Source organism: Microcaecilia unicolor, chromosome 2 (assembly GCF_901765095.1).
Source record: "Microcaecilia unicolor chromosome 2, aMicUni1.1, whole genome shotgun sequence".
Lineage (NCBI taxonomy): Eukaryota > Metazoa > Chordata > Amphibia > Gymnophiona > Siphonopidae > Microcaecilia > Microcaecilia unicolor.
The window spans coordinates 325604827-325617282 of NC_044032.1; the positions used below are offsets into that span (position 1 = coordinate 325604827).

A 12456-nucleotide genomic window follows, 5' to 3' on the forward strand; every position below is an offset into this window, starting at 1 on the left:
CAATTTTTGATATTGAAACCAGAAGTATTTATTTATTTATTGCGGCTAGGCGGTACATTTTATCTACGATTTCCTCGTAAATGTATTGTATGTTATAATACACATAAATATTTTTTCATGGACCCATCCCAATTAACGTTTGTAGCCTCCAAAAGAGCTGAAGGAGTGAAGTAGTATTAACCTTGCTTAAATGCTTCCTAGATGTTAAATTTCCTTAAAAGATTTTTTTCTTTTTTCCTTTAATCCTCTTATATTATGGACGTCTCTTTATTTAATGTGGACTTGAGTGTTGAAATATGTGAAAAATTTATATCTTTATGTAAATTTGAGAAAATAACGCTTTCCAATCAAGTGTAATTCCTTGAACTAACTGTATATGTATTAAGAAAAAAAAGTTAGTGTCAGCAGCCTGGTTAAGGTGAAGCCCATCCTTTTGGAACAGTCTCCCCCTTTCCCAGAATGTAGCCCAGTTCCTAACAAATCTAAATCCCTCATCCCTGCACCATAGTCTCAACCACGCATTGAGACTTCAGAGCTCTGCCTGCTTTTTGGGTCCTGTGCGTGGAACAGGGAGCATCTCTGAAAATGCTACCCTGGAGGATCTGAACTTCAGCTTTCTACCTAAGAGCCTACATTTGGCTTCCAGAACTTCCCTGCCACATTTTCCTATGTCATTGATACCCACGTGCACCAACACAGCTGGCTCCTCCCCAGCACTATCTAAGATCCTATCTAGGTGATTATGTGAGGTCCGCCACCTTCACACCAGGCAGGCAAGTGACCAGGTGATCCTCATGTCCAGCAGCCACCCAGCTATCTATATGCCTAATGATCAAATCACCAACTACAACAGCTGTCCTAACACTTCCCACATGGGCAGAAGTTCTCGGAGACATATCTTTGGTGCGAGAGGATAGTGTATTCCCTGGTAGGCAGTTCCTGGCTACAAGAGTACTTCCTACTTCACCAGGGTGATGATCTTCTAGGAGACCTCTCTCCACCAAGGCAGCACAGGGGCTGCAAGACTGGAGGTGGAACTTCTCTACAACATCCCTGTAAGTCTCCTCTATATCTCCTTCAGGTCCACCAAGTCAGCTACTCTAGCCTCAAGATGGACCCGTTCTCTGAGAGCTAGGAGCTCTTTGCATCGGGCACACACATATAACCACTTACCAACTGGGGCTCGGCATTCCTGCCAGCAAAAGTATGCCTAGCACGCCTGCATACAGGGGGGGAGGGGGGAGATAGAGGAATGCATTGCCCCCCCAAAACAATTGCAGGGCAGGCTAAGCCCGAAGAAAGAGTCCATTGTAAAATACTTCCCAGCACACTACTGGGTAAAGGAAACAACTACGTTTACTAGAAATAAATATGCCAGATCTTTTGAAGAGGAATTACATGGACTGAAAGCTGAATAGAAACTTTTGGGGAATTTAACTAAATTTGTTCTGCTAGAATATGTGCTGCCTTACCAACTATCCTTATGATTAAACATGGATACCATTGGATTCTGTTACTTTGAAATTACAGTTAAAATATTTCTTTTGGGTGAATAAAAGAGATTTGTGTTGAAAGTTTAAACCCAGACTTGTAAAGTTTATGAAGCAAGTGGGGGAGAGTCAAATCCTCTTTGAAAATGTGAATAACCTCAGATATCTTATGTCTAAAGGCCATAAAGCCCTTATCATGCAACTGGATCTTTCTAGTGCCTTTGACTTGGTCGATCATGACATCTTACTTGTTATTTTATCAGAGTTTGGTATAACTGGTAAGGTGCTTTCATGGTTTAGAGGCTTTTTGGTCTTAAGATCTTATCGAGTCAAGATGAAGTGAATGCTATTGGAAAGATGGGTTTTTCTCATCATTGTAGTCAGCACTAGATAAGGAAGGTTATTCCATCTATTTGTACCCAGATGATATAACCATCGTCTTCCCTGTTGTTGCAGATTTAAAGGCTATCTATAATACAGTTTCCCAATGTTTTGCAACTATTACTAAAATGATGACTGCTCATCATCTTAAATTGAATAAAAAAAAAAAAATTTGTGTTATTAGACATTAGACAAAACTGCATTAAGGATCCTACCTTTACAATTGATGATAAATCTTATTTGTTAGATTACTCAGTTAAAATAATGGATGACAGGTTATCTATGGAAGATCAGATTAATGCTCTTATAAGAAGCTCATTTTAAGTAATGAGAAAACTGAAAGGCATTAGAAAATATCTGACAGAAGATATGTTTAAACTGATGGTTCAATCTTTGGTGTTGAGTAAATTGGACTATAGTAATATTGTATATTTAGGGGTATCTAAGCAATTGTTGAGAAGAATTCAGACTATCCAAAATGTGGCAATACGTATGATTTTCTCTTTTAAAACGTCAGACAGAATAATTCCTTCTTTCATCAAATTGTACTGGCTTCCAGTTGAGGCTAAGTTTCTGTTTAAATTAGGATATCTGGTATTTAAGATCATTTCAGGAACAATTCCTCGATACATGACATCTCTGCTGTGTGTTTTATCATCTAGAAAATAATATAACATTTGTCGCCTTTCTTTACTTTCTTTTCCAAGTTTTCGAGGGATTATCTAAAAAAAAACTGTTTGTGTATTTTCTTATCAGGCAGCTAGCCTATGGAATTCTTTTCCATCGATGTTAATGAATTCATCTAGTTACATCAGTTTTAAAAAGAGATTAAAAACCCGTCTGTTTTCTAAATTTGTCTTAATGAACTGAGATACAGTAGTCATAATTTGGTCAATCTTTGATAGTTTATGATACTTTTGTGAGCTTAGGAGTACTAAGTAACATGTGAACTGTCTTTTGTTACATCCTAGATTGATATGTAATCTAGCTTCTCTTGGTTGTAACCCGCTTTGAACTCATTTATTGGTATTAGCGGGCTATAAGTCAAGTAACTGTAACTGTAGTGCCCAGTCGGGGAAGTAGCCTAATGATTAGTGCAACGGGCTTTGATTCTGGTGACCTGGTTCAATTCCCACTGTAGTTCCTTGGGCAAGTCACTTAACCTTCCATTGCCCGAGGTACAAATTTTAAAAACTTAGATTGTGAACCCTCTATGGACAGAGAATGTACCTACATGTAGGGCCAGATTCTATATATAGCACTTAAAAAATTCTGTGCGGAAAGCATTTCCTCCTAAGAGTATTTTATAACATTTAGGCAAGGTATATAGAATACATTTAGCTGATATCCCAGTGTCTAAAACTATGCGCCTCCATTTACACCAACAAAAATGTGGCGTAAATCCCTGTACGTAGATTTACATGCACTGGGCCATATTCTATAACAATGTGCATAAATTTTGAAATGCCCACGAAAATGCCCATTTCTCTGTCCATGACCATGCCCCTTTTGAACTGCACGCTTTAGAATTTAGGCATTGTTCAATTCAGAATACGCTTAGTGAGTTGTGTACGTAAATTCTAGTTATTGCCAATTAGTGCTTATTATTGCTTGTTAAATGCTGTTAACAATACCAATTAGTTTGTTAAGCCAATTAGGTTATGACTGTTGCTAAGGAATATGCTTAGATTTCAGCACAGAACGCAAGGTGCGCTATATAGAATCCAGCAGATGTGTACAGTACTGCATACATCTAGTAGCACTACAGAAATGATTAGTAGTAGGAGGCAATGTGGCTAACAGCATTGTATATCCAGGATGGCAGCTGAACATCACAATACATGATGATTTACACATGCAATAGAATTTTTTTTTAACATGTCTAAACCTTCTAAAGCCCCCTTCTATATAACAAGAAAAATGTTTATTTGGGGCCCTGTTTACTAAGCCACTCTGTAAGCGTGCAAACGTTTTAGCGTGTGCTAAAAATTAGCATGCACTAATGTTAAAAGACACCCATAAGAATATAATGTGTGTTTTTATCGTTAGTGCATGATCATTTTTAGTGAGAGCCATAAAGTTAGTGTGCCTACAGCATGGCTTAGTAAACAGGGCCCTTAAAATGTAATCATGTGAAAGAAAAATATTTTAAGCAATGAATGGCCTTCTTAAATTACTATTGCATTTGACTTTTGCTTAACAGTCTATGATAAATAAATCACAACCTTCTTTTTAGTGGCAAATGATAATTAATTTCAAACAATTATATTATGGTAAAAACACAAAAATTCACAAACCTGAAAAACTAAATTGGCATTTTCATGCATTCCAAATATTTCTGGATCATCAGTCAATGGAAGATTCTCAATATACTGTTTATAATATTGTAAATAGTCAGACTCAGGAGCAAAATATATTCCTGTTATTTAAATAAAAAAAAAAACAGAATCTGAAAATGTGTTTTATTTTACTTGTGAACAGTTAAGTTCTCAACATATACAAGGTATTTATTATTGAAGCCTGAAGAAATATTCTGAGAAAAGCTAGAATGTAGGTTTATATAAGTTGCTTGGATAGATTGCAAAAGTGTCTACAGACTCTACAAAGCACAGTGGCCTGACTACTATGTAATGCCAAGAAATTGAATTGAACTATCTCTCTCTTGCCCCCTCCTTTTACTTTCACTTTGAATCAGTGGCGTTGCCAGACAGCCCATTTTGGATGGGCCTGAGCCCAAAGTGGGTGGGCACAATATTTTCTCTGCCCTGCCCTACCGCAAAATATAAATACACTAGTAAAACAGGCCCATTTCTGACACAAATGAAATGGGCGCTAGCAAGGTTTTCCTCGGAGTGTGTATGTTTGAGAGAGAGAGAGAGAGAGAGAGTGTGAGACAGAAAGTGTGTGTGAGAGATGGAGTGTGTGTGTGAGTGAGACAGAGAATGAGTGAGAGAGACAGAGTGTGTGTGTGTTTGTGTCAGAGAGAAAGAGAGTGTGTGAGAGACAGTGTGTGTGTGTGTAAGAGAGAGACAGAGTGTGTGAGAGACAGTGTATGTGAGAGACAGAGTGAGTGTGGGGCTCCGAGTTCCATGACCCCCTCCCTCCCCTCCAAGCCCCCCTTCTGTCCGAGGTGCGGGTCCCCCTCCCTCCCTCTCCTCTCCTCCCTCCCTCCCTCTCTCTCCTCCCCTCCGAGTTCTTGGCCCCCCCTTCCCTCTGAGTTCCATGCCCCCCTTTCCTCTGGGTGTGTATGTTTGAGAGAGAGTGTGTGGGTGAGAAATGGAGTATGTATGTGAGAGAGAATGAGTGAGTGAGAGAGACAGACAGACAGAGTGTGTCATATTGTCTTTATTGAAACTTGCAACAAGACAAACCAAGCATACAAACAAGCGATAAAACAAGCAATAAAACCCGCTAACTAATACATAAATAAAACCTTACTGGCCAATACCCCCGCCCCTCAACAAACCCTCCCACTCAGGGAGGCTGAAACGAAAAACCCCTCCAATGCCTTGCCCACTGTAGTCCAGAACAATGCTCCTTCTCCCTCACTGCCAGCTGCTGGACAAAATGTACCACATCCCCTGCCACCTCCTGTACAGACAGCCACTTCCGATATAATGAAGCTTGGCAGCGTGCCTGCCACAGGAAGTAACAAAGGGCTGCAGCGATGATATACAGTGTCTCCCTACACCACCCCTTTCCTTTTGGAAACCCTCCATAGGCCCATTCTGCATAAGATAGCTGGTGGAAGAAAGGAATCCCTAATTGGCGGGCTACTGCCTGACAGACTTGTTGATTGAACGGGCACTTGAGGAGGAAGTGGTCCATTGTTTCATCCTCCGTCACGCACTCCCCCCTCGGGCACTTACGATCATTGCTGTTTCTATTTTTCATGTTAGCTCGAACATAAAGCCGGCTGTGGAAAGTCAGCCAGGCCATGTCCGCAATCTTCCGGGGGAGGCGTGATGAATTGAGGAAAGCCAGACCTTCCTCCTGTAGTGGACCTGGGCAGTCCCTCAAGGCTAGACGTGTTGAAAAGTGTGTCTGAATAATGAGGTGTTGTAGCTGCCTCCTGTCCTCCTTCTGGATTTCCTGTACTGTGATACCCCATCTCTTCACCAATCTCAACAGAGGTGAGATGTACTGTGGCAAGTATCCCGCCTTCCCTCGCAGGGGCATTGCCTGACCTCCCCTCACCCAATCCCTCAAGTACCGCTGAAGCCAGGAGGCCATGCAGTCTGCCCAAGCCGGCCTCCCTTCCCGCAAGACCCCTCCCAGATTTTGTTGGAAAAAGAAACAACTAAAATGTACCACAGGGTTGACCATTCCCAACCCCCCCTCCCTTTTGGGCAAATAGGTCACCTCCCTCCGGATAATATTCATCCTGTTCCCCCATAGCTGTTGGAAAAACAAGCTGTATACTCTGGCATGTAACGATATAGGCAGTAAACAGACCTTGGATATGAACAGGAGAAGGGGTATCAGATAGGTCTTAATGACATGCAGTTTTTCCACAAACCGCAACTTATATGATTTCCACTGGGCCACCCTTTCCTCGACTCTCCCCAGCCCCTTCTCCCAGTTGATCGTATCATAGTCCTGTCTGCCTACCCAGAGACCCAGGATCCGTACTTCATCCCTTGCTACTGGGTACTGACTGGGAAGTTTGAAAGCTGGTCTGCCCTGTCCTACCCAAATTGCGGAGCTCTTTTCCTGGTTTATCTGGGCCCCCGCAGCCTGTGTGTATTCTGCCATCCAGGTCTGAACTCGCTCGGCTTCCTCCTTGCTACTGATTACTACTGTGACATCATCTGCGTAGGCGACACATCGCCATGTGTGTGAACCCAAAGAGATGCCCTCTAGTTGACCGCTAAACCCTCCACTCAACCTTCTGAGGAAAGGATCTAAGGAAAGGACGTACAGCAAGGGGCTGAGGGGACACCCCTGCCGTACCCCTGACCTCACTGCAAAGCTCTTGCCCACCCAACCATTTATTAGAGTGCTACTCCTTGCATTGCGATACAAAGTCTGGATCCACCCTATAAACTGGTCGGGTATCCCATAGCACCGAAGCACTAGCCATAGGTACTCCTGGGACACCCTGTCAAAAGCCTTAGACTGATCAAGGGTCAGCAAATACTTTCCCTTTGTCCCACCTTGACTCCTTTCCACTATTTCACGGATGGTACAAACTGCTTCCACTGCCCCTTTCCCCTTCACCGAGCAAAACTGTGCTGAGGACAAGAGACCACCCACTGCCCCAGCCAGGCGGTTGTAAATAATCCTGGCCATTATTTTCCTATCTACATTCAGAAGACTTATGGGTCTCCAGTTCTCGATAAGTTCCAGATTTCCCTTCTTTGCGAGGAGAACCAAAATAGAACACTGCTGTGAAGGGGCCAAACGCCCGTTCTGCAAACAATTATTAAAAATTGCAGCTAACACTGGAATCAGGACCACACGGAATTTTTTGTAGAACTCTGGGGTCAGCCCATCGGGACCCGGAGTTGTACGTGCTGATAGCGTATCAATAGCATCATCTACCTCTCCTGTGGTAATGGGCCTAAGCAGTTGTTCCATCTCCCCCTCCGAAACCTTTTCCAAGCCTGGGGCACTCTGCACGTATGATAGCATGAAGTTAGAAACCAAGCTCTCTTTCCCCCACAATTGGGTGTAAAACCGAATGACCCTGGCCTCGATTGAACGTTGGTTCGTCAATCGCTGCCCTGCTTCATCTCTCATAGCATAAATGACCTTGTGTCCTACTGCTACCTTGCAATTCTGGAAAGGATCCGGGGAATACCAATGCCCATATTCCCTTTCCAGAAGCAAAGCAGCGTATCGATCATATTGCAACAGCCTCAACTGGGCCTGCAAAGCTTCTATCTCTCCCTTCTCTAGATGGTTGGAGACCGCGTGGTCCAATTGCTTACGAAGACGACAGCACTGTGCCTGTAACCCCAGACTCTGCTTCCTGGCTAGGGACCGGAAAAGGGCCTTGACTCGCCCCTTTACCATGTCCCACCAGGCTCCCTTATCATCCATCACCTCCCATAGTGTTTCTTGGTCTGCTAAAAAACCCTCAAATATTTGTCTGTTTTCCTCTACTTCTAATAACTTTGCACTCAGTTTCCAAAATCCTGGGCCTTTCTGCGCCCCTTCGCATATTGTTAAGACTGTGGAAACTAAGGCATGATCTGAATATTCCGTCCATCTATTCGGCTGCCCCTGAAACTTAGCCAACCCGCCTACAAAGAGCCAGTCAATACGGCTCTCCGTGTCTCCCCTTCTAAAAGTGAACCCCTTCCCTCCCGCCACCTCCAGTCTTGCCTGTTTTACAATTGCTGCCAGCTGGAGGCTGTCATAACCCACCTGACGCCTGGACCCCTTTCTATCTGCTTGCTGTAAGACCATATTAAAGTCTCCTCCAAATACCACCAATTTGCTTGTATATAAATACGGTTTCACCCGGAGCAACAGCTGCTTGCGTTCCCAACTAATCTGGGGCCCATAAAAGTTAATGATTCGCACTGCTACCCCTCTAATGAAAACGTCTAAGACAACACACCTCCCTATCTCCACCTCTATTTCCCTCGTAATCTCCACTTCTCGGGTGGCAAAAAGAATAGCCACCCCTGCGCATCTTTCTTTGGCCAGAGACCAGAATGAGGGCCCCCCTTTCCAATCTCTCTTGGCCCGGTGCAGGAGCTGCAAAGAATCCAAATGAGTCTCCTGCAACAGGATGCAGTCTACCTTGCACTGGGTCAAATCGCTAAAGGCGACAAATCTAGTTCTCTCTGCCTTTATGCTGGCTACATTCAGAGTTGCAAAGATTAAGGACAAGGCAGCCATGGTTTATTTCTTAAATTTCTTACCCCTCCTCATCTCTTCACCGCAATCCCTCTTCACAGATATTCCTGCCCCCATCATTTCTTCAGGATCCTCTATAATTTCTTCTAATTCCAAATCCTCCCACTCTGAGTCATCTTCCCCGGCTTTCTTTCTACCCTTTTTTTTCTTGGTTTCCTCTGGACCAGCCCTTTCCCCTTTCATCCCTTCCTTACCCTCCTCTATTTCCTGCATGAGGCCCTTCGTTAAACTAGTAGGATGTGATGTTAGACTTGGGGGTAACACTGCTGGCTCCTCTCTGTTAAGTCTTTCAGATGATTCATTCCTTGCTCCCCTCCCCTCCCTCCTCTTCTCCTCCAAAACCTCCCTTTGGGGTGGATTCATCTCAAGATCACCCTCTCCTTCACCTGAAACCTGAAACACTGCATATCGATTACTCTGGCTCTTCTCCAGAATATCTGTTCTCCCCGCTCGGGCTAGCCCCCTCCCCTCCTTCCTCCGACCCCCCTTCCCTCCATGTTTCCCTACCAGGGTCCATGCTTCCCCTTCTTCTCCCCCCTTCTCCCCACCTCCTTCTTCCATCCTTTCACAAATACCCCTTCTTTGAATGTGATCCAAACCTGATGCCCTTTTCTCCCCCTTTCCCTTTCCCTTAGTGCCTGCCTCTGTATGAATAGTGGTATTTGATTTATCCATTAATCCCTTTAATGCTTCCCGCTTCTGTCCTTGTATCCTTGTAGTTTCTGCTTGTGCCCCTTCCTCCCCCCTCCTCTCTTCCTCTACCTGATTGTGCGATGCTTGTGGGCACTTGCTAAAAGGGTGCCCCAAGCCTCCACACAGGTTACAGCGTATGGTAGTGCAGTCGCTGGTGTCATGATCTGTACTACCACATCGCGAGCACTTTAACACTGTACACGACATGCTTAAGTGACGGAAAGATCCGCACCTGTAGCACTGTCTGGGTTGTCCTGCATAAAAGCATTGAATTCGATCCCTTCCAATGTATGCGGCTGAAGGTATATGTTGGGTGACATAGCCTGCCTGTTTTAATTTTACAAGGGCACTCCACCCCCCCGCCCACACACGACTCTGGTCTGGTATTTTGCTTAATGGGGTCCTAATTTCGGCATACCGTCCCAACCAGTATGACAGGTCTGCAGCCATAAGAGATTCATTACGTACCAAAATGGTAATCTGGACTGCGTCCTGTCTACTGATGGGGACAGCCTTAAAATCCACCCATCTACCCTGATGCTGCACCTCTGTGTACTTTTCCCAAAACAGGTCCAAACCTCGCCCTGTTAAGAAACTAATATCATATTCAGGGATTCCCACAGGGTGTATGCATGCATACAAATCTTCAGGGATAAAGCCAAGGGAGAATACCATTCTTAAAACAACCTCTCTAGGTGGTGCTACCCCTGTGCCCACCCAACGCAGCTGGACAACATTTCGACGTTTTGGGGTAACACCGCTCCCGGGACCCCGCAACGGACCAGAAAATGGATTTCCCCTTGTCTCCATGTCTGACTCCTGCCTCCCCTCCTCCTTCCCTGTCTCTGCCCCTCCTCCCCGTACTACTGCTGCAAAGGATAAAGGGGCTGATACCAGTATGCTCCCCCCTTCCCCACTCCCTTCCTGCCTTCCTCCCCTCCCCCTCTCTTCCCCTCCCTCCTCTCCCATGTCCACTAACCCCACTATGTTCAGTTCACTTGTGCTGTTTCTGTCTCTTCCCCCTCTGCAATATTCTACTTCCAGTCCTTTGCCAGTTGCTGCTGTTCCCAACCAGCACTCGTTCCCTTGCTCTGCAACTGTCCCACTCAGACCAGGTCTGGGATCTGTCTCCTCTTGTAGCTGACACTCTCCTCCATGCACTTTCTCTGTTTCTGACACTGTCATACTCAGTCTGAGTCTTGGCTCCGCCTCCTGGTGCAGCTGACACTCTCCTTCATGTACTCTCTCTGTATCTGGCACTGTCTTACTCAGTCTGGGTCTTGGCTCTGCCTCCTGGTGCAGCTGACACTCTCCTCCATGCTCTGTCTTACTGGGTCTGGGACTTGGCTCCGCCCCCTGGTGCAGCTGACACTCTCCTTCATGTACTCTCTCTGTATCTGGCAATGTCTTACTCAGTCTGGGTCTTGGCTCCACCTCCTGGTGCAGCTGACACTCTCCTCCATGCCCTGTCTCACTCGATCTGGGTCTTGGCTCCGCCTCCTGGTGCAGCTGACACTCTCCACAATTCTCTCTCTCCTTTCTGGGACTCCTGCTTTGATGGGCATGAGTTTCTGAGAAGCTCCCTTCTGCTCTTTCTTCTTGTTTCTGAGTGGCAGAATCTATTGGGAGCCCCTGCCTGTCACTGAGCTTCCCCCATGATGTCATCAGCACTTCTGATTGAGATTGGATGGCAGCTCTTGGACAGCCCTGCTCAGAGGTCTGCCCTATCAATTCTGTCCATGAGTGACTGTGGTGTTCCCACGATGTTCCCGCCCTCTGTCCACCATATTTGCTCTCAGCTTCTTCCATCTCTTGTAGTACTCCACTACTCCATTCCTGTACTTTTCCATCCTCTTTAGTCTCTGTCTCCATCTGCAAAACCCCTTGTTTTTGCTCTACTTTCCCTCCCGTTGTTCCTGGTAACTTCTGTACTTGCTCAGTGTGTAGTGATTCTTCTCCTACCTCAGCATTCAAACTGTTCTGATTCTCCTCAGCATTCAAACTGTTCTGATTCTCCAGGCTGTCTTTCTTCTCTGTCTCTCCCAGCAAACCTGAGCTCTTCTCTGTGGGTTCGGCTATGCCCTGCCAGCTCTCTAAGTATAAGGGACGTTTTTGAATTTTTTTCAGTTTCATAGCTCTTTTGTGTTCCAAACTTGCCAGGCTCTCTTGCTGCATGCAGTACTGGAGCCCCTCCTTATCCACAGTACCTGCCACAACTGGACTAGGAGCCTCTGTTCTACAAGGCTGGTAAGTGGATGGAGCACCTAGCTCTTGGGAATCCTGTAGGAAATAAAATACTGGTGATAACTGGGAATTATTTGTGTCAGTCTTGTCTTTCCCTCCTTCTGGCTGCTGCTGTTTCTCTTCCCCTGCTGTCCCTTCCAGCATAGCCTCTGGGGTGTCTGGAACCACGGAGTCCTGTGTGTCTCTGGGTTCTGCTTCCTGCTGGATCTGGGACTGCGTCTGGGTCTGCTGCATGCGTTCCCTGTTCAGGAAAACCTCACGAAGGGGATTATCTCTGCAGTTCTTTAGTTTTTGCAGCTGCCTTTGTTTTGCTGTAAGCCGCTTCTGGAGTGCTTCAACTCCCTTAACATACTTGTCTCGTGGGCCAGTGGAAGCCAGGTTACACATAGTTTTTGCTAGCTTCAGCCGCTTCCTCAGTACCTCTATTTCACCTTCTACTCGATTCATTTTCTTCACTGATCTAATTACCTCTTCAGGAGTCATATGCTGGGCCTCTTTCTTCTGCCAGGCCCTAGGCCTGGATTCCTTCTCCTCCTCTTCTTCCTCACTAACGTCCTCTTCAGACTCTCCGCTATTCTCTTCCACCACCTCTCCTCTGATACTGGATGCAGAGAACCCTGCTCTGGAACCCGGGCCCTGCCTTCTTGCCCCCTGTTCTTCACCCAGCTTAGGAATGTTATGGCCAGGACTTACAGTCAGGGTGAGCTGGCTCCTCAGCAAGCGCTGCTGGGCTCTGGTCCTTCCTCCGTCCACAGGCCTGGGCTCTCCTGGTTCTCCT

At 45.6% G+C, this 12456-nt stretch overlaps 1 protein-coding gene across 1 annotated transcript in view; it reads right to left on the minus strand.

Annotated features, from left to right (window-relative positions):
* DNAH6 (dynein axonemal heavy chain 6) overlaps window positions 1–12456 on the minus strand; it is a 2906060-nt gene that overhangs the window by 477716 nt on the left and 2415888 nt on the right. Inside the window, exon 72 of the mRNA XM_030192089.1 lies at window positions 4169–4290. Within this exon, the coding sequence (XP_030047949.1) occupies window positions 4169–4290 (122 nt within the window). The remainder of the gene's footprint in view (window positions 1–4168; window positions 4291–12456) is intronic.